This window comes from Gossypium hirsutum, chromosome A03 (genome assembly GCF_007990345.1).
Source record: "Gossypium hirsutum isolate 1008001.06 chromosome A03, Gossypium_hirsutum_v2.1, whole genome shotgun sequence".
Lineage (NCBI taxonomy): Eukaryota > Viridiplantae > Streptophyta > Magnoliopsida > Malvales > Malvaceae > Gossypium > Gossypium hirsutum.
This window is the reverse complement of record NC_053426.1, coordinates 44,126,477-44,152,117: the sequence shown is the minus strand read 5'-3', so window position 1 is coordinate 44,152,117 and position 25,641 is coordinate 44,126,477. Positions and strand designations below refer to the sequence as shown.

At 34.6% G+C, this 25,641-nt stretch overlaps 3 protein-coding genes across 8 annotated transcripts; 2 read left to right on the top strand and 1 right to left on the bottom strand.

Moving 5' to 3' along the window:
- Positions 1 to 382: 382 nt before the first annotated feature.
- Positions 383 to 5,224, top strand: LOC107896894 (leucine-rich repeat receptor-like serine/threonine-protein kinase RGI4). Its single transcript, XM_016822193.2, has 2 exons — positions 383 to 3,679; positions 4,295 to 5,224. The coding sequence occupies exons 1-2, from the start codon at positions 823 to 825 to the stop codon at positions 4,810 to 4,812; spliced, it is 3,375 nt and encodes a 1,124-aa protein (XP_016677682.1). The 5' UTR covers positions 383 to 822; the 3' UTR covers positions 4,813 to 5,224.
- A 3,794-nt stretch (positions 5,225 to 9,018) lies between these two features.
- LOC107896895 (uncharacterized) lies at positions 9,019 to 13,497 on the top strand. Of its 6 annotated transcripts, none has more exons than XR_005915971.1 (8): positions 9,050 to 9,315; positions 9,916 to 10,068; positions 11,068 to 11,184; positions 11,264 to 11,327; positions 12,172 to 12,335; positions 12,426 to 12,500; positions 13,073 to 13,165; positions 13,288 to 13,497. XR_005915971.1 is itself a non-coding variant. In XM_041097220.1 (6 exons), exons 1-4 carry the CDS (start codon positions 9,838 to 9,840, stop codon positions 12,211 to 12,213), a joined length of 456 nt encoding a protein of 151 aa, XP_040953154.1. In that variant the 5' UTR covers positions 9,327 to 9,837; the 3' UTR covers positions 12,214 to 12,335; positions 13,073 to 13,165; positions 13,288 to 13,497. The 6 variants fall into 6 exon arrangements, 1 of the variants encoding a protein (XP_040953154.1); XR_005915972.1 differs by having other exon boundaries at positions 9,082 to 9,315; positions 9,916 to 10,183; positions 11,272 to 11,327; XR_005915969.1 differs by having other exon boundaries at positions 9,083 to 9,315; positions 9,916 to 10,183.
- A 4,693-nt stretch (positions 13,498 to 18,190) lies between these two features.
- Positions 18,191 to 21,712, bottom strand: LOC121219316 (LRR receptor-like serine/threonine-protein kinase GSO1). The gene has a single exon (XM_041097243.1). It carries the CDS (start codon positions 21,159 to 21,161, stop codon positions 18,222 to 18,224), a length of 2,940 nt encoding a protein of 979 aa, XP_040953177.1. The 5' UTR covers positions 21,162 to 21,712; the 3' UTR covers positions 18,191 to 18,221.
- Between the last annotated feature and the right edge of the window lie 3,929 nt (positions 21,713 to 25,641).

Below are 25,641 nucleotides of genomic sequence, written 5' to 3'. Positions count from 1 at the left end.
TTATTATAATTATTATTATTATAATTTTTCACTTTTCACCTTTTTTTTTAAATTTTAAGATTTAATTATGTAAACTAAAATCTCAAATCCAATTCAATTGATTCATCAAATCACTTTTTAAATAAATAAAATAAATATATTCACCTACAATTTCTCCTAAAGTGAAGGGTTAGTTCTAATTGATGAAGATGAATTAAAATCTCAAAAAATATAAAAATAATTAAGAGTTAGATTATATTTTGATTCTCTATTAAAAAATTAGACAAATTAGTTCTTATACTAATATACTTTTTTTAAATAAAAGAGACAGAATACAATACTCTGAAGGGGGCAAGTATGGATTTGGCATTAAAATGATGTATCCCAGTATTGTAGGTGTGATTACGATTACTTTTTAAGATTTGTTTGGTATCCCTTAGTTAATGGCATGTAGAAGAGTGATATTATAATTGCACAAGGCCAACAAAAAAGATGGAAAGTAGGGAGTTTTTGAACACTAAAGAATTGCAGACAAAAAGCCACCCACTCAACCATTCAATTTGAAACTAAAAAGGAAAAAACAGATATCCCCCGTTTCCCCCCTCCCCACCTGACCTCATCTCCACCATAAACAAATGCATCACACACCCATCTAAAATTCCATTTTCTCTCTGCACTGCACAAACATCATGGCCTAGCTGTTTCTTGGATCCGGAGATTCTGGGTCTTTTCTATTAGTTTATACACAAAATTACAATAGCCCACCCACCCACCACAAGACATGATTTGGGGGTTCTTCTATTGTCTCTCCCTCCTTACCCTCTACCCTTCCTCTCTTTTGTAATGCCTGGGAATCCATGGACCCTCTTATCCTCCCTTCTCCTCTCTTTCTTCTTCGTTCTAATTCGCTCCCCTTACGCTGCTTTCGCTGTTAACCAACAAGGTGAAGCTCTTATCTCTTGGAAAGCCAGTTTCAATGGATCACCGCAGGCCTTAAGCAATTGGGATGCAGGGGATGTCACCCCATGCAACTGGTTAGGCATCGTCTGCAATTTTAACAACCAGGTTGTGGAACTGGAATTGAGGTATGTGGATTTATTTGGACAACTTCCGGCTAATTTCACCTCTTTGTTAACTTTGAATAAGCTTGTCCTCTCTGGAGCAAACCTTACTGGTCCAGTCCCAAAAGAGATAAGCACTCTCACCCAGTTGACCCACTTGGATTTGAGTGAAAATGTGTTCAGTGGTGAAATCCCAAGTGAGCTCTGCGGTTTGTATAGGCTTCAACAACTCCATCTCAACTCAAACCAACTCAAGGGCTCCATCCCAATCGAAATTGGGAATCTCACAAGTTTGAAATGGCTCATCCTATACGATAATCAACTAAGCGGTGGAATTCCCAGCACCATAGGCAAATTAAAAAATCTTGAAATGATCAGAGCCGGTGGGAACAAGGAGCTTGAAGGCCCTCTACCACCAGCAATAGGCAACTGCACCAGTTTGGTGATGTTAGGCCTAGCTGAAACAAGCATCTCGGGTTTCCTCCCTCCAACTTTAGGCCTCCTCAAGAAGCTTCAAACCATCGCAATCTACACCGCTTATCTGTCAGGCCAAATCCCCCCAGAAATCGGGGACTGCACCGGCCTTCAGAACATTTACTTGTATGAAAACTCCCTGGCTGGATCAATACCCAGCAGCCTTGGCAATTTGAGAAACCTTGAAAACCTGTTGCTGTGGCAGAACAACTTGGTAGGTATCATTCCTCCCGAGCTTGGGAACTGCAACAAGCTATCAGTCATCGATGCTTCCATGAATTCATTAACTGGAAGCATTCCCCAATCGGTTGGGAACCTGTCATCTCTCCAAGAACTTCAGCTGAGCGTCAACCAAATCTCGGGAGAGATCCCTTCCACACTCGGCAACTGTCGTCAGATGACTCACATCGAACTTGACAACAATCAGATCACTGGAGCTATACCTGGGGAGCTGGGCAACTTGACAAACTTGACGATTCTGTTTCTATGGCAGAACAAACTAGAAGGCAACATTCCCGACTCCATTTCCAATTGCTACAACCTGGAAGCCGTTGATTTATCTCAAAACAGCTTAACGGGTCCTATCCCCACTGGAATCTTCCAGCTTAAGAAACTCAACAAACTATTGCTTCTCTCCAATAACCTCATGGGGAACATTCCGCCGGACATAGGGAACTGCTCCTCCTTGATCCGGTTTCGCGCTAGCAATAACAAGATAACCGGATCCATTCCTATCCAGCTTGGGAGCTTGCAGAACTTGAATTTCTTGGATCTGGGTTCCAACCTATTAACCGGATTTATACCCCAAGAAATATCCGGCTGTCGGAATCTCACTTTTCTGGATCTGCATTCCAACTCTATAGGCGGTACCTTGCCTCTCAGCTTGAGCAAGCTTATTTCACTTCAGTTTGTTGATTTCTCTGATAACTTAATCGAAGGGACACTGAGTTCGAGCCTTGGTTCACTGAGTTCACTAACTAAACTCGTTCTTGGGAAGAACCGATTCTCTGGATCAATCCCGACTGAACTGGGGTTCTGTTCGAAGCTACAGTTACTAGATTTGAGCTCAAATCAGCTGATGGGTAATATTCCGGCAACTTTAGGAAAGATTCCGGCGCTGGAAATCGCTCTCAATTTGAGTTGGAACCAGCTCACCGGGGAGATTCCGGAGGAGTTCACGTCATTGGATAAGCTTGCTATTCTGGATATATCCCATAATCAACTGGTTGGAGACCTTCAAAATCTTGCCGGGCTGCAAAATCTAGTTCTTCTCAACGTGTCGCATAACAACTTCAGCGGGCGAGTGCCGGACACGCCCTTCTTCTCGAAGCTCCCACTCAACGCGCTTGCAGGGAATCCCTCAATCTGCTTCTCCGGCAACCAGTGTTTTGCATACGACGGGAAAGGAGGTGGCTCCTCGTCTAAGCGCAAGGGTGCGCGCGTGGCGATGGTGGTTTTGCTCTGCACCGCATGTGCTCTCCTCATGGCGGCGGTCTACATCATCATCAGCTCTAAAAAGCGAAGCCGTGGTCCTCACCATGATTGTGACATTGAAGGAGACGCTGACCTGGAAATGGGCCCGCCATGGGAGCTGACTCTATACCAGAAACTGGACTTATCAATCGCCGACGTGACGAGATCCCTGAATGCCGGCAACATAATCGGCCGCGGCCGAAGTGGTGTTGTTTATAGAGTCATCGTTTCTTCAGGACTAACCATCGCCGTTAAAAGGTTCCGTTCATCGGAAAAGACATCAGCCTCCTCGTTTTCATCCGAAATTGCAACGTTGGCTAGAATCCGACACCGTAACATCTTACGATTACTAGGTTGGGGAGCCAACAGGAAAACAAAACTGTTGTTTTACGATTACATGCCCAACGGAACATTGGGCGCGTTGTTGCACGAAGGTTGCGGAAGAGACATGTTAGATTGGGACATAAGATTCAAGATTGCGTTAGGCCTGGCGGAAGGGTTAGCCTATTTGCACCACGATTGCGTGCCGGCCATCATACACCGAGACGTGAAGGCTCATAATATTCTGCTAGGAGACCGTTATGAACCCTGCTTGGCCGATTTTGGGCTGGCTAGATTGGTTGAGGACGAAAACGGTGCCTCCTTCTCCGCCAACCCCGAGTTTGCGGGCTCCTTCGGTTACATGGCACCAGGTAAGCACCTTGGGTCCTGTACTCTAAATTTTTTTTTTAATGTCGCTATTAGATTAAATTAAATTCGGGGTTTTATGCTATAATCATGGTTAAGATGATAGTAAATGGGGATGTGACAAATATGAAACGATGGATGGGACTTAAAGCAAGCATTCACTTTTTTACGTGCTAAATTACTTGGAATTTAGGTGTTTTAACATGTCTAGCTACATGCAGAACTTATAGGTAGTGGACATCAGTCAGTCGGTCTCAAACCAAACTTGTTGCCTTTTGTTTATTTTAGTTAGTGTTATGGCAGTTGTTGCACGCTCTTTTGATTGGGAAGCCAGCCCTACAGTTTATATGTATATATTCTACATTATTTTTTTTGTCAACCTAGAGAGTTTAAATTCAGCTTCCATTTGAAAACGTTAAAGAATATGATGATGACCAGCCAAAAATACAATTGCACTGTTGTGTGATGTCTCAGCGGGCCCTGTTAAATTGCTTTTGCATGATGCATTAATTGCATTTGGTGTGTTTATCATTCATTCCTCGTAGAACACCAGACATTTTTTTTTTGTTTATCTGATGTAATAATTACTTGGTGTTCTCAAATTGATATGTGCATTGCAGAGTATGGTTGCATGTTAAAGATCACGGAAAAGAGCGACGTGTATAGCTATGGAGTAGTGTTGCTGGAGATGATAACCGGGAAGAAACCGGCAGACCCATCGTTTCCTGACGGGCACCATGTAATCCAATGGGTTCGAGATCACTTGAAAAACAAGAAGGACCCCGTAGAAATCCTTGATCCTAGACTCCAAGGTCATCCAGACACTCAGATACAAGAAATGCTTCAAGCTTTAGGAATCTCACTGCTCTGCACAAGCAATCGCGCCGATGATCGGCCCATAATGAAAGATGTTGCAGCATTGCTAAAAGAAATTCGACAGGAGCCTACATCGGGGAGCGACGCCCACAAGCCGACTAGCAACTCCTCGAAAAATACCGAAACTGCTGCTTCCTACACATCATCATCAGTAGAAGTGACCCCAGCTGAATTGCTACAACACCTCCAAGGCTCCTCTCGGTCTCAAGCCTCACTTGCTTACTCTTCTTCCTCTGCAAATTATTTCCCAAGAAGCCAATAACGCAATGCCTCTGAGTCTGTGTGGTGAAATCATTAATTAATTCCTTGTATGTATAAAGGTAGTAGCAGTAGAAGTGAATTAAAGATTTGAATCAGAAATAGATGGCAGCTGATGATGAGTGTATAGCAACTTGATTGATTGACTTCCCTTTGCGAATGAAAGCTAGCATTCGGGTATAGTGTCAAAGTGTGGTGTTCTAAAAAGGCGTTTTCGAGGATGATTTTTTCCCTTTGGTTTCATTCCCTCACTTGGGGAATTGTGAAAAAGATATGGAGGGGATGTGTGGTTGTGAGGAAATGTCGGCAAATAATTAGGTGAGTGAAGCAGGCCACCCCCAACCTTCCTTTCTTTATCCGTCCATATATAATTGAGTAGAGGCATTCTTGGTTTTGAATGCTACCATACCATCCAATCTAGGTCCCACCATGTGATCATGAGTTTTTCAAACCATTTTTATTTTTAAGTTACGATTTATATTCATTTAAGCGTATATCAAAAAAATAAATAATTACAAAAATACCATAGACTTAATACATAATTTGATATTTTTTTATGTTATTTTTTTACTACAAATGAATACATATATTTGATAAAAGCTACATATTTTAATATCCAAAGGTAACAATGTTAATTTATTAGTATTTAATTCGGCTTTTATGGTTGATTTGAACTTTCTTCAAATTAACCCTAAAACTCGAATTAAATCACATCAGTTGGATTATATTTGAAAAATTAAATGCAAACTTAAACAAATTCACAATTAATACTAAATTTATTCTATTAATAAAATCATAAGAAATTCAAACCCATTATATTAGCAATTAATTTTTATCAAATCAACTTAAAACTCGAATTAAACATTAGAAAATTAACATTGTTTTTTCTTAGGGGTGCCAAAATATATAACTTTTGTCAAATTGGGCCAAGAGATAACACAACTACCACATTAGAAAGAAAAAGGTCAAACTTGAGTATCAAATGATATATTAAGCCTTTACATACTCAATGTTTGATTTTTAGTTGCTAATGGACAGGGGCGAAGCCAGAACAATTTTTTAGGGGGGTTGGATGAAATTTTAATTTTTTATAGTTTATATCTTTATAAATTGTAAAGGATTAAATCGAATTTTTATAATTTTAGGGGAGGCCAAATTATAATTTTACCTTTATTAATATAAAATTTTTAAAAAATTTTAAGGGCATAAATAACAATTTTATATTTTAGGAGGGGTCAGGGCCCATGCCAGTCCCCTTTGGCTTCGCCCCTGCTAATGGACATGGAAATATTGGATATGCAAAACTTTACCAGCAAATCATATAGGGATAAATATTAAAACTATACATTAACTTTGATTTCGTTCAATTTTATAATGAAATTTTGATTTGATTCAATTTTAACAAATCACTAATAATATTATCGAATTAGCACCATTTTACATTGATATGTTCATACATAAACAATTATATTAATCCAATATGAAAGTAAATGCATGCATTCATTTATTTAAACTTATACAATTGAATGAAAATTAAAGTTTTTAGTATACATATGAACCACAATTTTAGTTTCAAATGTATAATTATATCAAGCTCATATATCAAATTATACATTGAACTAAAATTTATATATAAATTTGATATTAATAATCTTTGCATAGACAGATAATAAAATTGAATGACGGATATACAAAGCTCTTTTCTGATTTTGTGCTCATGTTAGTCTTAATTAATTGGAGGGCATTCCAGCAAATCATCAGCTTCCCTTTTATGCTCGGACAATCAAATGCAAATCAAAACCTTCTGTTCCGCCTTAACAAATAAGGAGGTAAAACCTTTTCCATGAAATATCTTCACAACAAAATCGACATTATTAATGGTTTTTACTGCTATTGGTAGAAGAGTATATTCATGTTGTGTTAATATTATCTTTTTGATTTAATATTTGATCTCATAACATATTATTAGAAATTAAACTTAAATGATTTAAAAAAAAAGTAATGATGATTTGTTATTATCTGAATATAAAATTAGATAGTCAGTGTCATTTTTTTCGTTAATAAAATGTTGGTATATTCATATATTCCTTTTTTATTCTATCTTGTTTGTGTTATTGTTATTTTTTTTTCCTGCCAAAGCTTAAATTTTGTGGCTATAGAAGTGAAAGTAACCTTTTTGGCTGTTTCTGTTTATACAAGAATATGTGTAGTTTAACTGACGTGCCTTGTATCATAATTTTGTTGGCCCATATAATGTTTAAGTGTAACAATTACAGCAAAAACCCTGGAAAACTTGCTCTTAAAATGTTGGCAGTCAATTTCAGTGTATTGATAGGACAAAATCTGTGGCATATTGTCATGCAGAGATACTGAAATGTAATGTTTTACCCAATGCCACCTTCTTCAACACAACGCAAGATAAATATATTGATAAGAAAATTCTAAAACAACTTGATTTAGAAGAAAAATGATCAGGTAATGAACCAAAGGAAGCATATAAATAGTTTCCGCCACACCCCTTGATGGAAATTTTCATTCATGTTCATCCCAAGGAAGCCTTCATAAATGAAGCCTCCAGCATTCATGCTGGCCAAAATGTCTGGATAGAGATTCTCCAAACATATTGCATCCATTCTCCACCTCTATGCATCTCTTACAAAGTTCCGAAAACATCTTCACCTTACATTAACCTCGAATATGTAATGAAATATTTGGCCACTGAGACAAAATATGCTGACTTGACAGTAAAAATCCCTATCAAACTCTCATTCCAATAGAGTTTGAAGGCTCAAAGGGATATAGCCTTAATGGCCTCTGAATCTTCATGTGAAAACAGCTCCAATAGCAAATCATATCTCCACGACTTGCTTTCCTCATCAATCAACAGCCTCTCCACCTTCATCCATTTATAGTTTTGCCTTTCACTACAGGAAAATAGGGCTTTAGCGGTGTTTTATCAAAAAACGCCACAAAAATTGTCAAACATAGAGCAATAGAGGTGTTTTGTTAAAACGCCGCTAAAACTAGAGCATTAGCGACGCTTTTGGTAAAACGCCGCTAAAAGCCAGAGCATTAGCGGCGCTTTTGGTAAAACGCCTCTAAAAGGCAGAGCATTAGCGGCGCTTTTGGTAAAACGCCGCTAAAAATCATATAACCCCTAAAACCTTAAACCCCAAAAAATCATAAACACTAATCTATACTCCTTAAAACACTAAACTCCTAAACCTTAAAAAATCTTAAACCCTAAACTATAACCCCTAAAATACTAAACCCTAAAAAACATCACATGGATGTTGATGTACATCATATGTTAAATATTTTCTTATATAATTGTAAAAGAGATAGTATTAATTTTAAAATATTGAATTAATTATCATTATAGTTTAAGGTTTATGATTTAGGGCATATGATTAAGGGTTTAAGGTTTACGAGTTACTATTTTAAGTTTTATGGATTATAGGTTTAGGGATTATGGTTTAGGGGTTAGGGGTCTAGGATTAAGAGTTTATATTTTAGGATTTAGGATTTAGGGTTTAAGGATTAAAGATTAAGAGTTTAGGGTTTAGTTAATTAATGTTTTTTATTTATATGATAAATATTTTCTTATATAATTGTAAAAAAGATAATATTAATTTAAAAATATTGAATCAATTAATCATTATAGTTTAGGGTTTACAATTTAGGGTATATGATTAAGGGTTTAAGGTTTATGAGTTACTATTTTAAGGTTTATGTATTATAGTTTAAGGGTTAGGGGTTATGGGTTCAGGGTTAATGGTTTATATTTTAGGATTTTAGAGTTTAGAGTTTAGAGATTAATGGTTTAGATTAATTAGTGTTTTTAATTTATATATTAAATAATTTCTTATATGATTGTAAAAGAGATAATTTTAATTTTAATATTTTAAAATTATGATTATAGTTTAAATTATTTAAGAGATAATAGATAAACTTTATATATATTAAATGATTTAGGATTTAAGGTTTACTTGATATTTGTTAAATGATAAAATTTTATACAACCAATTAATACTTTTATTTTAAAAAATATTTAATCTAAACCATTTGATATATTTAAATATTGATAAATAAATAACAACATTGATAATAAATAAAAATAAAATACAAAAATAAAATAAAATATAAAATAGAGATTAGTGGCGTTTTTATAAAAAACGCTACAAAAAATATACAATAACGGCATTTTTTTATAAAAACGCCAAAAAAAAATACAATAAAATAAGTGGCGCCCTTTTATCCCCAAATTTCCCCCCTAAAATCGGCATCCTAAAAAAAGTGTTTTTTCCCTGTTTTCCTAATCCTCTTTTTTAAAATGAAAAATAAAAAAAAATCTTTTCCTTCTCATTAATTTACTTTGGTTGATATAATTTTCAGCTAGTTGTTTCTTTTCTTTCTCTGTTTGATTACCGAGAAATTACTTTTTTTCCTCTCTGTAAACAAACGGGATTTTGGATTTTGGATTCGCATTAGCCGTTTAATTGATTGGGTAAGTTTATTGATTTTATTGTTCTTGATGTTTATTTTGCTTAGAAATCTCATTGTTCAGGCTGTTTGTGAGGCAAAAAAAGGGGTTTTAATTTCATATTTATTTGGTAAACTTTTTATTCATTTGTTAAGACTTCTGCTTGCTTTTGTTATCTGGGTTTCTACGGTTCAAAAATATATGTAAGATTTTCTGATTTTCATAAAATTTCTGGGTTTTTCCTTGTATTAGCAGAAAGTTTAAGGTGGTGAACTTGAGCTTGTTTATGCTGTTATCTTTCTGTTTGTGATGGCATTTTATAATTTCATATCCAATTTTTTGAACCTTGTTGTGGGGCCTCTTCTTTGGTTTCTATTGACCTTTGTTTGTAGTTGAAGTTGAGTAGAAATTTAGGAGTTTGGTTACTATAAATGCTTGAGAAATATTCAAATATAATTTGTGATGAACAACAAGTAGTATAAGAGTAGTTATCTTTAAGCATTCCTTAGTGGAATATGTTATTATGCACGAGAATTGGATGAATATATGTATGTAAATAATTACATATATATTTATTTAATTTGGGAATTGTATGATTCTTTATTTGTCTGGCCTTTTTTGCAGGTTGGAGCTGAAAATGAAACCTTACCTTATTGGCTGTCCAACACCTCAGCACTTTTGATTCTGCTGCAGAAAAATTTGCGATCAAATGGCTTTTTGTCTACTGGCACTCAACGCTCTGGGGGAAACACTGGTTTTCTTGGGAGAGTTTCTTATGTGAGTTCCATTGCAATATTTATTTCTGATAGACAGATTCATGTGATACTTTTTCTTTGAAATAGTATTGTTCATGGTCATTGAACAAGCTGAGAGTTATACTTCTGTTCTCAAAGTAAGCCTTTTTGCTAAGTGTTTTTTTATCTTGGTTTTTAATTTGTCAAATATTCGTAGTTATAGATAATTGAAGCTTACATCTTTACCTATCCATTTATCATGTTTCTATCTAGTCTTGATTTGGTTGTTTCTTGTTCAAATTGAGTCCCCTTGTTCGTTTTATCATATAAACTACTTCTAAATATTACAAAATGAAAAATTGGTAGCTTGCCCCAAAATTGGTAGTTATAGAACTACATGCAGTTTGTGCACTTTTCTCTATTTTCACCTAAGGAAGAAGAGGAAGAGGGAATTTGAAGCTTACACTTTAGTGAAGGTGTATAAACATGAAAGTTTTTTACAGTGAATTTTTAGACTTCTGTGTTGCTGTTAGGTTTTATACCTCACTTAGTGTCAGCAGGATAAATTGAAATGAGACTCTCAGGTGGCTTTGGATATAAAACGTGTAGATTATAGAGTGGAAGGGGAAGAGGAGAAGGGGGTAAATATTTGGTGTAAAACAAGGGGAAATAGGGAGTAAGTATTCAGGAAACTGCTGGTTTTCCACCTGCATATTGTAAATTATTTTATTTGCTTCTTATTTGTGGTATTCATTACTCTCCGTCTTCTTTTTCAAGTTTTCATTATTTTTATTACAAAGGCATGAAAAGAAATGCTACAAGTGGTAAACTTTTTGCTTATGAGTATAGTGCGTGAATTAGTAGAATATACCTCATCTAATTTGCCTTTAACTTTGGTTTGTTTGCACTTTCGGTTTGTACTTTACAATTAAATTGCATTTGGTACTTCATATATTTTTACATGTAACCATACATGTTACATGTATTGTTATATATGTAAGAATCCTTCTCTTTTTTCCTGATTGAATGCTCCACCTTGTAGTTCCAACTTGAGGATGCAATTGATAAGGAAGACTTTGAAGAAGCTGCAAAGTTAAAGTTGGCTATTGCAGAGGTTTCTTCAAAAGACAGTGTAGCTGAAATCATGTCTCAGTTGAAGGTAAGAGATTGTAAGCCTCTCAAATAAACAGTGCTGTTATGCTTTGGCATTTATTGGAATCTGTTGTTTATCTGCAAAGTGCCATAGATGAAGAGCGGTACCATGATGCTTCACGGTTGTCTAGACTTACAGGAAGTGGACTGGTAATTTCTTTGGTTGCTACTTACTCTTGGGCTGTGTTCTTTATAGTGAATAAATGGCCTCCACTGAAAATAGTCAAGTAACACATCAGTACCATAGCTGCCTGGTTTTCTAGTATTGAGTAGCTCATGGTTTGGGTTCTACCGTTGTTCTTTTTCCCAGCAATCTTCCTTTCTTGTCACTGGTGCACTGCATTTATAAAGACAAACAATAGACTGTGAACCTAAAGCTCAGAGATATTTAGGTTCTTGAGAAAAATATTTTATGAATAAACATAATAGCAACTTGCTAGCATCGTATAACTGTTGGAAAGATGTTCCCCTTTTAATATTTAAAGCAATCACTGAAATGAAAATTTAACATTTGTAAGAGTGAATGACGGTAACGATAACTAGATGATATTTTAAATGAATAGCAGGGAATTATGAGTTTCTTTTTATCAAGGGGCCTTGCATAATTATAAAATGTTTCAGTATTCCCACTTTTTGGTAATTATTACCTCAAAGGATAGAGAACTTAAAATTTGAAGCTTAGCTCCTTATAAATCTTTACTGGTAAGTTGTATGGATTTTAATATGCTTTTTTAAGCTATATGGTCAAATAGATTCCATAAGAACACATTTCTTGAGATATGTTTTTTCCCCCTAATGGAGTCAATTCTTTACATTGTCTGTTTATTGCTACAATGTTTGTAACTCAGCAGAGCTACATTGAACTGCTAACCAGATTAGAAAACCGGACCTTTAGAAGATCTCTTTCTCTTTCTCTGTGGTGTTAATTGATGTTATTTTATTTTCTCTCCACATACCAAGCATCATCTATTGAAACCAGCTGATTGAAATGTAGGCCTCTATGTTGGTGCATTTGGCCCTTATGGAACTGAAATAGTTCAGCTAAGGCGTAAATATGGTCGCTGGAGTGATGCAGATGATGAATCTTCAGATGTTGAGTTCTTTGAATATGTTGAAGCTGTGAAGCTAACCGGAGATCTCAATGTTCCGGCTGGCCAGGTTTTTTTTCATTTTATTGTATCTTAGATAAATCTATTGATAGTTGTATTTCTAGCATGTGAGCAATCGGTATGCCTTTTACATCTTTAGGTTACTCTTCGTGTCAAAATTGGAAGGGAAAGCCGGCTCTCAAACCGTGGGTTGTATCCAGATGAGTTAGGAGTGGTAATTACTCTCGTTTGTCTCTATCTGTTTGTATGCTTCGATTACTATCTAAGGGGCATTACCAGTACTGCACATTACCTGTGATTTCATGACTGTAGAAATGAATAGGTCCTATTAACCTGGAAGTCCCATTTAGTAATTTACAAATGTTGAAAACCGAGAAGATCAATAATTTACAAATGGGAACTTTAAAGCTGCATGAAATGAAATAAATAGATTGTCATCCTATGACCATGAAAAGCTACTTACCAGAAAATTTTTGATTAATTCAATCTATCTATTGAACGTTTTCAGTAAACCATTAAGCATGCTCTAATGCTCATATAGACCAAGGCATGAACCCTGTTATTGAATTCTTTCATTTTCTTCCCTAGGTTGCATTATGAGAAGCAATGCTATCTGATATATTGTGTTTAATATGAACAATGTATGTCAATGTATTGAATTTGGTGTAAGGTTTGCCTGAAATATCTCTACTATCTCATTCATTTGACTTTATTTAGAACCTCGTATTGAGTACGTTAATTCATACTTTTGAGACTTCTAATTGATGGGAAAACTCTAAAATACAGGTTGCATGTTACAAAGGTCAGGGAAGAATAGCAGAATTTGGTTTCCGTAACCTGCGATGGGTCGATGGCGAACTTCTCCAACTTAATGGCAAGGTAATAAAATATTCAGAACTTTATGCTAATAATATGATGTGACTTGCAACTTAAACTTATTTTGTTGAGTTTTCAAAACTATATGAATTGAAGGAAAATCCCTTGTGGATGGTCATATGCAGGGCAATATTGGACCCTATGTCAAAGGAGCTGATCTAGGTTTCCTTTACATTGTGCTCGAGCAAAGTTTCCTTGTGCTACACAACCGTTTAATATATAAATATATTTGTATAAAGTATTTTAATTTTTTTACTAATTTAAATAATTTTTTTTATTTTTATATTTGTAAAAGAAATTAGTTATAAAATAAAAAAATTAAATTTAGTTTGGTTCAGATGATTATAGTTTTCTAACTTACAAACAGTGAATCAAATTGAAATCAATTTATTTGAATAAATTAAAATTAAATTGAAATAATGAATTTTAAATTTTTTATATTTTTCATGACCTTTATAATATTGTGTAATATTTTTTTTTGAATTTCATGACTTTTAGCGGCGTTTTTGAGAAAAGTGCCGCTAAAGGTCGTGATCTTTAGCGGCGTTTATAGGAAAAAGCGCCGCTAAAGGTCGTGATCTTTAGCAGCGTTTGTGGAAAAAACGTCGCTAAATGTCATGATCTTTAGCGGTGTTTTTTAAATAAACGCCGCAAACTTTAGTGGCGCAGTATATAACGGCGTTTTTTGCGGCGCTTGTAAAACCGCCGCTAAAAGTTTTAGCGGCAAAGACCTTAAAAAACGCCGCTAAAAGTCAATTTTACTGCAGTGTTTGCACTAAATAACAAGGTCCTTTATAGGTTTTTTCATTAAAATACTAGGAATGTTTTTGCTCGATTTTAAAATATTTTTAAATTTATTTAAAAATAAATAAATAATAAGAGAAATAAATATTTTGATGGACTCATTCATTTAAACAATTCTGTAATTTTGTGTCGAATTCATTGATTATTTTGCATAATTTATAATTATTGGTTCAACTTTTAAAAAAAATTCAGTTTTTTGTAATATTTTTATTTCTTTTATTCAAAGTATTATATATTTTTATAAAATTTACATATTAATTATTCATTTTATATATTATCAAAAAATATATAAAATGTGAATAATTGAATTAAATTCTAAAATTGTATTCGCAAGCAAATTGAGCAGTGCCAACTATTCAGGCACTGATGATATTCCTTAACCATATTTGTTCCAACCTATACACATCAATTGGCATACAACTATGGCATAAATAGGTGCTCAAAACCAACCAATATCAAGTTTATAACATGAACATTTACACCACAACATGATATAATAGACAAACTCATTCGGCCATCTTAAAACATACCCGACATGCTTCAAAAGTTATTTAAATGATCAACTACATGTATGAGACATTATATCTAAGTTAGCATTCATAGAATTCTCAAATTTCAACCACTTGGTATTTTCAATACATATTCATCAACATGACACATAGCAAATATACACAACATACCAAAAGATCATTTATATATATTTACAAACCAAGCATACCAAAATAAGTCAAAATCTCATGGCTATATATATAACCAAAACAACATAAGACATATAGGCCAAACAACATAAGACATATAGGCCACATTAGCCAAAACACCTATACATGCCATTTAACCCAAAATATAAAGTCTATACATGCCATATATATATAACCTATACATGTATGAGACATTGTATCTAAGTTGTGAATGAATATGTAAAACAAGCTTATTGACCAGGTACGAATTAGCTTATTATCTACTTGAAATAAGGTAAGAAAGTCATTTGGTATTTGTTACAAAATGTGTGTGATGTAAATGAAAAATTTATGTGAACAAAGGAAGTGTATTTGGCCTTATGAACAAGATATATGAGTATTGTTAAAATGATTCTTGAATATGTGTATATATGATCTTGTATATTCGGCCATATAATAAGAGTATGCATGTGAAGTTTTATCTTGGTTTATGAGCTCGTATATATGAGTGGAGGCATATTTGGTTATATAATGAGATTTTGGCTTTTAAAATTTAATGATAATTTGTTCATTTAACTATTTGAGCATTCAGTCAAGCTAACCTTTATGTATGAAAAAGATATTTTGCTCATATATATGTATGTGTATTCGGCATATAATATAAATATGTATGTGATTATTATCCTTTGACTTCTGAATTTACCTATATAGATGTATATGTATACAAGTTATGATAAAGAGATTTTGGCTAGAAAATTTAATGATAGTTGGTTTAGATGTATAAATGCTCATTCGGCCATAAATAATCTATATGTGAAATTACATATAAAATACATGAGATTGTAAGCTTAAGATTTAAAGTAACTATGATAGTATAATTTGGTTTAGCATAAATGATTTGATTATGTCAATTAGTCATTTATTTGTTTATGACTTACTAAGCTGTGAAAGCTTACTCTGTGTGTATATTCTTATTATCTCAATTTTATAGATTTTGGACTCAAGCTAAGAGTTCGGGAAATCGTCAGAGAAGCTTATCACACTATAGACTGTCTTCGGTATTTATAAGCTGAATATTCGGACCTATGGCATGTATAAGCTGGATTACATTTTGAAATGTTGGATTTTGGTTGTGCGTAATCTAAGCCATGCGAAAATGGCTAATCTTTTATGTTTGAATTCGGTTATGCTAAGTATGGTTTATGTTCATTTTAGTCTTGAGGTTATGTGCTATGGATGTATAATATTTATGTTAGGTACTATATGCTTTAAAAATGGTTGACGACTTAAAATGTGCATGCGAATGGTTCGGCTAAAGTTATTCATAGATAGAAGTATATGTGATATGTGATTGAAGTTGCTTGATGTTTTGGATGTGGTTTGAAAGAGTCAGACATGATATACATATGGTATGAATCATGTTGATGTGTCACTCTTAGTTAAAATGATTCGAATATGACTTATGATGATAATAGTAGTTAAATTTGGTTGACAAGTATATTTGGAGTGATGCTAGATTTATGTATTGAATAAATTGAATAATGATTTGGCTTTTGCATTTATATATCTAAGTATTTGATGTATCTATCATGGTACAAATAAATATACCTGTTTGTAAGTATATTAGTTGATTCGGCTATGGTATATATATAAATATGTGTGACATTGGTTGATATGCTTTGTTAAAATGAGACAATGAATACGGTTGATTATAATGCCCAGGGTTATGTATATAATTGACCTTGGTTTGGACTTATATAGAAGGCATGTCCAATATATGTAAAGTTTAAATGTCCAAATTGGTGGTAAAAAGACTAGTTGTATATATACATTTTGGCATGTAAAATGAGTGCAATTCAAGTCGCTACTGTGTTATAAAATGGTTAACTATAAATAAATGATTAAGTATACTTCTAGTATGTGAACTAAGCTTAATTAGCATCATTATTGATGTTCGGCAATAGTTCCATTTCATTATGATTAAAATGTGTATAAATTTTATTTATTTATTGAAATTTATTTGACCATTCATGGATTATTAATGCAGTATAAGTTAATTTCTAAAATGCCTTGTGTTAGATTTTATTTTATTTAATTTATACATATATAAAAATATGTCTTAAAATGATTGATGTTTATTAGATATTCGAATATCATTACAATTTTCATTATATGATTTGTATTTTTTATGTATTATGTATTAATAATTTCATGATTAACAATTAATTAGACATTCGTTTACATATATGAATATGACTTGTGTGAATGTTCAGAGTTGTGCTTTTGTTTAGTAATACCTCAGGACCCTCTTCCGACGATGGATAGGGGTTAGGGGTGTTACAGACTAGGTCTCAGAGTCATTCGGCTAGGGACGACACACTGTCCCAAGCCATGCTGAGGATATTAGAGAGGGTCGCTGGACCCAATTCTAGATCTAAGGGCAGAGGGTCAGTAATAGAGCGACTCTGGTCTAATGGAGCTGAGTTGTTTAGGGGTGTCACAAGAGTCACCCCAAATGTGACTGAGTACTGGTTGGAGGCCACTGAGAGGATTATGGATGATTTGGACTGTATCCTTGAGTAGAAATTGAAGGTACAGTCTCTTTGCTTCGCGACGAAGCATATCAGTGGTGGTTGACAGTTAATGAGGGCACTCAGCCTGATTGTCTGACTTAGTAGTTCTTTAAGAGTACATTTCAGAGCAAATATGTGGGAGCCAGCTTCGTTGATGCTCGCAAGCGTGAGTTTCTAAACCTCACGCACCAATCTATGGCTGAGTATGAGGCCGAATTTCTGAGGTTAAGCCGCTATGCCTGAGGTATGGTGGCATCGAAATATGAGAGGTGTGTTCGGTTTGAGGAAAGGCTGAGAGATAAGCTAAGGGTTTTGATTGCTTCGTAGAAGGAGCATAAGTTTCTTGTTCTGGTGGAAAAGGCGAAGATCGCCGAAGATGTTAAACGTGCTGAGTGCCAAAATAGAGATAGAGAGAGAGGTAAGAACAAGAGGGATTCAGAGCCCTCAAGTTCTATGCAGATGCCTAAGAAAAAGGCCAGGTTTGAAGGGCTAGTTAGAGTGGGCAAAGTTCCTAAACATACCCATATTCCAAAACTCTCTTCCTTTTTACTCTGATTGAAATGTCTTTGGAATCAAAAACTTTAAACCCACATTCTGAGTAAATCCCGCAATTTAATTTTCAGTTTAGCTCTCCTCCCTTACCCAACACTTAAGCCTCTTCAATCTATCATTCATGCAGCATTCTTTGAGTTCATACAACTACCTATCTCTACTGCGCTCATCCATTTTTTTATAAAAAAATTTCGTTGTAACAGTTCAAATTTTGCCATTCTTATCTTAAGAGATAAATTTAAAAAAAAAATTCAATAACTCGATAGTCAGATTTTAACACCTTTTTTATGTACATTGGACAATGAGAATTTTGTGTCTTGATTTGTTGTCTAGAACCTCACAAGTTAGACGAAATCTATTTGGGTGATGTAGGAAGAAAAGTAAAAGGAAACAGGAAGGGCACAATGAAAAAGCTGAGAAGATATGAAAAATGAAATAAGCATATGATGTCCTCTATATACCAAGTTTTTTGGTATCCATTTTAACTTGAAAAATGCATGATGAAGAAATGTGGTCATCATGATTCTGAGAAGGAACCAATGCCATGGAGCTCATCACTCTCCAGTACTCTCCTTTCCTTTTCTTCTCATCTCCATACATCCATCTCTCTTGATCTTCTCGTTTGATTTGTTCAATCCCATTCCCACCACCCTCGGATGAATTGCTAATTAAAACTTTCCTCATGTTACACCACATCCTTAACATGATATAAATCATCACCAAACATATAACTGTGGAAGTGAAAACAATGGCCACTATAATACAAACAACTGCAGTGCTAGACAGTATGTTGTTTTCATGACCCGCTGAGTCCATGCACGATGTTAATGGTGGGCCGCATAGCTTGTCATTACCCGAGAAAGAAGTTGGTGGGAATCCTGAAAAGGTGGAAGGAAGTTGTCCTCGAAGATGATTATTTGACAGGTTTAGCGTTACCAGGCTAGTGAGTTGTCCAAGTGAAGAAGGAAGTTCTCCTCCAAGTCGGTTGAAAGAGAGATTTAATCTTTCTAACTTCAAAAGATTTCCGAGAGACGATGGAATCTCACCTGACAAAAGATTTCTGCTCAGGTCCAAAATTACTTGTAGCTCAGTTAGCTTTCCTATCTCAGATGGTATTGGACCTGAGAGCCAGTTTTCTGAAAGTCTCAGCTCATACAGCTTCTTGCATTGCTGGATGGTTGGAGGAATAAAACCCGAGAGATTGTTTCTTTGCAGATTTAGGACATTGAGAGAAGTGAGTTGTCCGATCTCACGTGGGATCTGGCCAGACAGATTGTTGGTATGAAGAGAAAGCTTTAGCAATCTTGAGCAGTTTCCAAGCTCGGCTGGGACCTGTCCCTGGAAATTATTGGAAGAAAGATGAAGCTCTCCCAGGTCTTGTAGGCTTCCCAACCAACTAGGCATCTTGCCTGTGAAATGGTTGTCGTTAAGTAGAAGGTGCTGAAGCTTTTGACAAGTAGAGAGTTGAGATGGCACTTCTCCTGTCAAGTTGTTGAAGGATAAATCCAGAAAGATGAGCTCCTTGAGTCGGCCTAATTCTGAAGGAATGCTGCCATTGAGAAGGTTATTTGCCAGGCGGAGACGGCCAAGATTTGTTGAAATGGCCAGCCTAGAAGGAATGCTACCTGAGAAGCTGTTGTTTGTTAAGTCCAAGGCAGTCAAAGAATTTGAACCTGTGAGGGAAAGGATGGTACCACTGAACTTATTGTGAGAAAAGTTTATTATTTTTAGGTTCCTGAGAGAGTAGAGTGAATCGGGTAGAGGGCCTTCAAAAGAGTTGTTGTAGAGCGTAATGGTGCTGAGTTGAGAAAGGAATCTGAATGTTGCAGGCAAGCTCCCTGATAGCTTATTATCAGCTAAAGCTAACTGCTGCAACTTTTTGCAGTAGCCCAAACTTGGTGGGATTGGACCTGACAAATCGTTCTGCCTTAGTTGAAGCAAAACCAGATCTTTGAGCTTTCCAATAGTTTCAGGAATGGAACCACTGAAGTGGTTCCCAAAGAAATCAATTGCAGTTAAGCTTGCACAGTTGGTTAACTCCATTGGTATACTTCCTGACATCTGGTTATCGTAGAGGTAGATGGTGCTCAGACTCTGTAGCTTGCCAATCTCCACTGGGATTGAACCAGTGATCATGTTGTCGAACAGATAAAGATTTTCCAAGTTACTCATGTTTCCTATTTCTGGAGGAAGGCTTCCATTGAAGCTATTGTTATTGAGCAGTAGATCTGTGAGATTCTCTAATTTGTCAATGGTGGGTGGTAACTCTCCTTCAAGATTGTTGTTGGAAAGATCTAGTTGTTGCAGTGAGGAGCAGTTCAGTAACCCCAATGGGAATCCTCCGGAGAGCTTATTTTGGGATAGAAACAGTTGTTGCAGATTTGAATTCTTGAGGCAAAAGTTACTTGGAATGCTACCCGTCAAAGCATTGTTGGAGAAAACTACAACTTGAAGGTTCTGCAAATGGATATTAAGCAGGTTTATGGTTCCTGATAGGTTGTTACTGGATAAGTCAAGCTTCTGGAGCTGAACCAAATGGTTGAGCTCCCATGGAATCTCTCCATTCAGCCTATTTCCTAATAAATTCAAGTACTGCAAATTGGATAGGCCACTTATCTCTGGAGGGATGGATCCTGAAAGGCTGTTATTGGCCAAGTTCAGAATTTGTAGCGATTTAAGCTTCCCAATTGATGCAGGGATTTCCCCATCAAGCATGTTGTTTGAGGCTGCAAAATTTTGGAGTTCTTCACAGTTATGAATCTCTGCTGGAATGAAGCCACTCAGACTGTTGTGCTGCAAATCAAGAAATACCAGATTCTTCAAGTTACCAATCTCTGCAGGAATACTTCCATTTAATTGGGAATACGCTAGACCCAGAACTCTTAACTCAGTCAAGTTACCAATACTTCGTGGAATTTGAGCAGCCAACATGTTATCTCCTATTCTAAGAACTTGCAACTTCTTCAAAAGGCCTATCTCTGTAGGAACTTTACCAGAGAGATTATTTGCAAACAGGAGCAGTGTTCTTAGATTTCGAAGTCGTCCAATCTCAGGGGGGATTGAACCTGTGATAAGATTGAGGGATAAATCGAGAGTTTGAAGAGAAACAAGGTTCCATAACTCGGTGGGAATGGAACCTGACAAGGTTGAAGCAGATAGGTTCAAGGCAATGACAAAAGCTTCATCATGTGAACATGTGAGGCCATTCCAGCTGCATATATGAGCTCTGAGAGACCAGCTTTCAAGAACTCCTGCAGGATCAACTAGTTTTGACTTAATTCTCAAAAGCCAGTGAGCATCTGTTGAACTTGAATTGTCCCCAAAACTGAACGCCAGAATACAACTAAAGAATGTGATGAACAGGCTGAAACGGGATATTTGAGTACTATCCATTTCAAGTGGCGACCAATTAAGTTCGATTACAAAAGCATCAGATACTGCAACTGTTGCCCCGTGATTCCATGTTTAAAAGAAAAGACCAGAAGAAGAAGAAGAAAGGTTCAACTGAATCATGGTGTTAAAAAGGGAAAAAGAACAGCAATACGAGGATATGTCAGTGGACAGTGGAAGATCAAAGAGGCTTAAAGTTATAAAGAAGATCAAACAGGCTTAAAAAGAGTTGGGAAGTTAGCCTGGAGTTTAAATAGTTATTGAAGTATGGCTGCTTAATCGGTGTGAACAGCTGAACAAATACCTTATATTAATACTGCATCATCCCTTTTTTTGGTAGAAAAAAGTCTAGGCCGAGTTATTAGTGGAACTCAAATTTTAATGCTTGCCAAAATGTCAATGAATATTCAATTAACCGTACCAACTCATATCCTCCATTATGCAACATTTATGGAATCTTGAAGCAGGTAAAGTTGTATTTGCATTTATATTGATATTGGTATTTGTAATCATATAAAATACAGAATGCGATAGAGATACGATGGAGTAGTGATGGGTATGTTGAAGAAGGAAAAGGTGTGTGGGCCTCTTCCCTCCCTAGCCTCTACTTGTTGTCTGACTTAGATTGGAGATTGCCAACCTAGGCAAATAAAGACAAAATCATATATTAAGAGAAAAAAGGAATTTTAAACTCTGCTTTTACAAAGCTTCCATAAAGATTAAGCAAGATTTGACTTTCTAATGCTTCAACTATTGTCACCTAAATTGGTATAAAGACCATTTATGATATTGAAACTAGAATCGTCCAAGCAAGCGTAAAGCATATAGGCGTGCAAGCTGAATGGACCAGTTGGCCCGCCAACTGATATGATATACATGCCATCGTAATCATCATATTCTTTTAATGATGCATAAGGCTTCATAGGTTCAAGTATAAAATTGAGAAATTAGTCATCACCAAAACCACCAAATACCAACTTAAAAATACAAGAAAGAAACAAAACAAAATAACAACCATGAAGAATTTTACAGTAGATAGAAGAGACAAGCTTGATTAGGTTTTATTTTATAATATAAAATGGAAAGAGAAGTACGTCAATTATATTCAAAAGGATTCTTGTAATGACCAATTAACACCTAAATGTATTGTGAAATGAATAAAAAAGGATTCTGGTGAAGAAGAAACAAAGGGAAGAGGACAAGAAAAGTTCATCAACTGAAGTGTGTTTCACCAACTGAAGTGTGTTTCTCATAAAGATTGTGCTTCCAGTTTTAGGTTTAGATTCCTCACTTTGCTTAGTTTTTCAATTTCAATTTCAAGGAGAGAGACAACAAACATGTTCTGTCCCATCAAAGAGCCCGGCCAAGACAACAAATTACTACTTACCAACCTGCACCCAGAGACGAACTTAGGGAGTAACAGGGCCGGGCATCCTAGACTTTGTAAATTTGTTTCAAGATTTTGAAGTTTTAAAAATCCTTATTTTGATCTATAAATTTGTGTTTAACACCTTCAAAGTTTTTCAAAAAAAAAATTAATTTTCCTTTTTGTAGAATTTATAATATTTTATAATAGATTTAGTAATATTTTTAGTTTAATTTAATAAATTAAATACAAATTAGAATCTAAATATTAATTTAATAAAAATAAAATTTAATAAATTTAATATCTAAGTATAACTGAATATTAATTAGGTAAAAATAAAATTAAATAATTATAATATCTTATACAAACTAAATATTTAACTTATTTTATTTTTAATTTTAATAATCAAGATTATTTAGAATTAAAAAAATTGTTAAAAATACGCCCCACCTAACCTACTTTAAACATGTATATTTTATAAAGATATCCTCGTCATTTTATCAACAATTCTAATTTCACCGTGCACCACATGAAAAAAATGTAGTAAGCAACTATAATACATACCCACACGTGTGGGGTTTGTTCAATGGGAAATGGTGTTGAGTGAAATGTGGAAGGTGCAATTGAATCAATGCTTCTCTCCTATCTCAAATCAATCACCATTAGTATTTTTCTTCTACACATCATATTCAAATAATAAAGGGCACTGAGCCACAACAATGACAAAGTTGGTTTCGACGAGAAAGAATTTTTTTCTAAATAAATGGCTAATAATGGAATTTCTTTGACTTTCAATACATAAATATATTTATTGGATTGTCAACCTAACCTCGGCATCTTCCCAATGGTTTAATTTAGACTGTTGAGGTGCTGCTACCTAAGCTTGAGGTTTAAAGAGAATCCCATTGGTGTTTAAGTCATCGCCTCGTTGAGATCCTTAATGATTTAGGGATATATACAGCCAAGGGAGAAGGTGGTCAAGTATTACTAAAATAATATTCTTTTATGTTGAAAAAAGAAATCACAATTGCATGAGAAAACAAAACTTAACTAATCATATTAGTCCCACGAAATTTCCCAGTGTGATAAATGTAGTCTCTCTCAATTTTAATTTTAAATAAATTGATCCTCTAAATAAAATTAAAGTAATTTAATTATTATCAATTTTAAAAGAGAGCATCAATTGATATTAATCACATAATTAATATTTTTCTTTGATTTTATAGAAATGAATTGGTATAATAACAATTGTCTTCAAAATTTACAAATTTTTCCTATTTATAAAAGAAACTAAAGTTTTTTTTAATATATTCTTTTTGGATTTTTTTTATTTTTAAATTTTTTTACATTTTTCAGATATTTTTTAAACCATAATCAAATTAACACAATATGTAAACATTAAGAGTTTAATTTATTATTATATCAATCAAAATTATTTACAATTAATAAAAATATATAAATTACGTAATTAATTATCTTCAATTGTTTACTTTTAAAATTGAAAAGAATTAAATTCCTCTATTTTTTTAGAGAAATCAATTTATAATAATAAAATTTAAGGAAATTAGAGAGATATTTTTACCAAAAATAAAATACACTACTAACCACTAATTCGTTAAAAGATGGCTATGTTGATGGTAATAAATAATAATCAAGGCTCTAGTCAACTTTACCTCTCACACCACTCCAAAAGGCAAAGCGGAGTGAAGTAAGAGAATATATGTTGGTTTTATTCACATGAAACCAACATTAATAAGGTATTAGGAATTAAATTAGCAAGTAATAAAAAAAGTATAAGCTTTTCTTATTTAATTGTACGAGGCGCTTATAATATTCTCAATTTCTTTTTGAAGGTAATGAAATTATAATTTTTAGGCATATTTAAAGAAATATAAAAGCCCAATAATGTCATATAAGAGTATGGATTCAAATCTTATCAAATGTAAATGGTTATATTTCTTGGTAGATAGTGTGCCTCACACAGTCCGATCTTGCGAGATACTTCTGCTCTTTTGAGCCCATCACCTCTTTAGACAACCTTAAGCACTTGAGCTCTCTATATAGTTGGGAGACAAAACCACAATCGAGGATAATATTGACTCTTTAAAGGGTTCGTCAACTACCAACCGATGACATTTTAAAAACTTCTCTAAAAAAAGTTAGTCTCCCCTCAATAATATTTTTGTTAGTAGCCCCAATTTGTGATAGAAAATAAATTATAAAAAATGATATATTTGTTATAAAATGAAGAAGAATGAGAGTAAAGAACAAGATAAGTATGAGAACAAAGAGAGCAATATGAATATTATTCATCAATGGGATACTTACAATGCTTTTCCAAAGTCTATATTTATATATATAAAAAGTATAAATGAAATAAAATTCTACTCCTAATGGATGTTAGTCCTAAAGTACATCAAACTTGTTATCCTAATGGACATCCACTTCTATAATAATAAAATATTTATAACACTCCTATAACACCCCTAACCCATATCCGTCATTAGAACAAGGTTATAGAGTATTACTGGAGTTTACAGATCAAATATAATTAAATCGTATCATTTACTATTCATATCTGAAATCATACATAATCAACCATAGTGTCCCTTAAATGGACCCTCGAGGCCCAATTTGTGAAATAGAAACAAGTTGGGACCAAATCGAGAACTCAGAGAATTTTTCATGAAATTTCAAAATTTTTCTTAGATGCGGGGGACACACGCCCGTGTGGCAATGTCGTGTGGCTCACATGGCCAAGTGACACCTGTATCTTAGGCCGTGTGGGCATTCGATGTGAGGTACACAGTCGTGTCCTAGCCCGTGTCCATATCCGTGTAACTCTCTGACTTAGGTCACACGGCCAACCACAAGTCCGTGTGCTAGGCTGTGTGACACACACGGCTGAGACACACACCCGTGTCTCTGCCCATATGAGCAATTTGATGCATTCTATTTCTCAAATTTAAAATGCAGGGAACACACGACCAAACCACACACTTGTGTGCAAAGCCGTGTGTCACACACGACTGAGACATACTTTCGTGTCTCTGGCTGTGTGGACAAAATAGGTCATTTTATAGGCCACTTTTCTCACCCAAATATTCTTTCACTACA

Excerpts from the sequence above, each read along its gene's own strand:
- LOC107896894 (XM_016822193.2), top strand. The coding sequence starts at position 823 with ATGCCTGGGAATCCATGGACCCTCTTATCCTCCCTTCTCCTCTCTTTC. Across the intron at positions 3,680-4,294 it reads CTTCGGTTACATGGCACCAG|AGTATGGTTGCATGTTAAAG; the intron begins GTAAGCACCTTG and ends TGTGCATTGCAG.
- LOC107896895 (XM_041097220.1), top strand. The coding sequence starts at position 9,838 with ATGTATGTAAATAATTACATATATATTTATTTAATTTGGGAATTGTAT. Across the intron at positions 11,185-11,261 it reads AAATCATGTCTCAGTTGAAG|AGTGCCATAGATGAAGAGCG; the intron begins GTAAGAGATTGT and ends GTTTATCTGCAA. Across the intron at positions 11,328-12,171 it reads GACTTACAGGAAGTGGACTG|GCCTCTATGTTGGTGCATTT; the intron begins GTAATTTCTTTG and ends ATTGAAATGTAG.
- LOC121219316 (XM_041097243.1), bottom strand. The coding sequence starts at position 21,161 with ATGGATAGTACTCAAATATCCCGTTTCAGCCTGTTCATCACATTCTTT.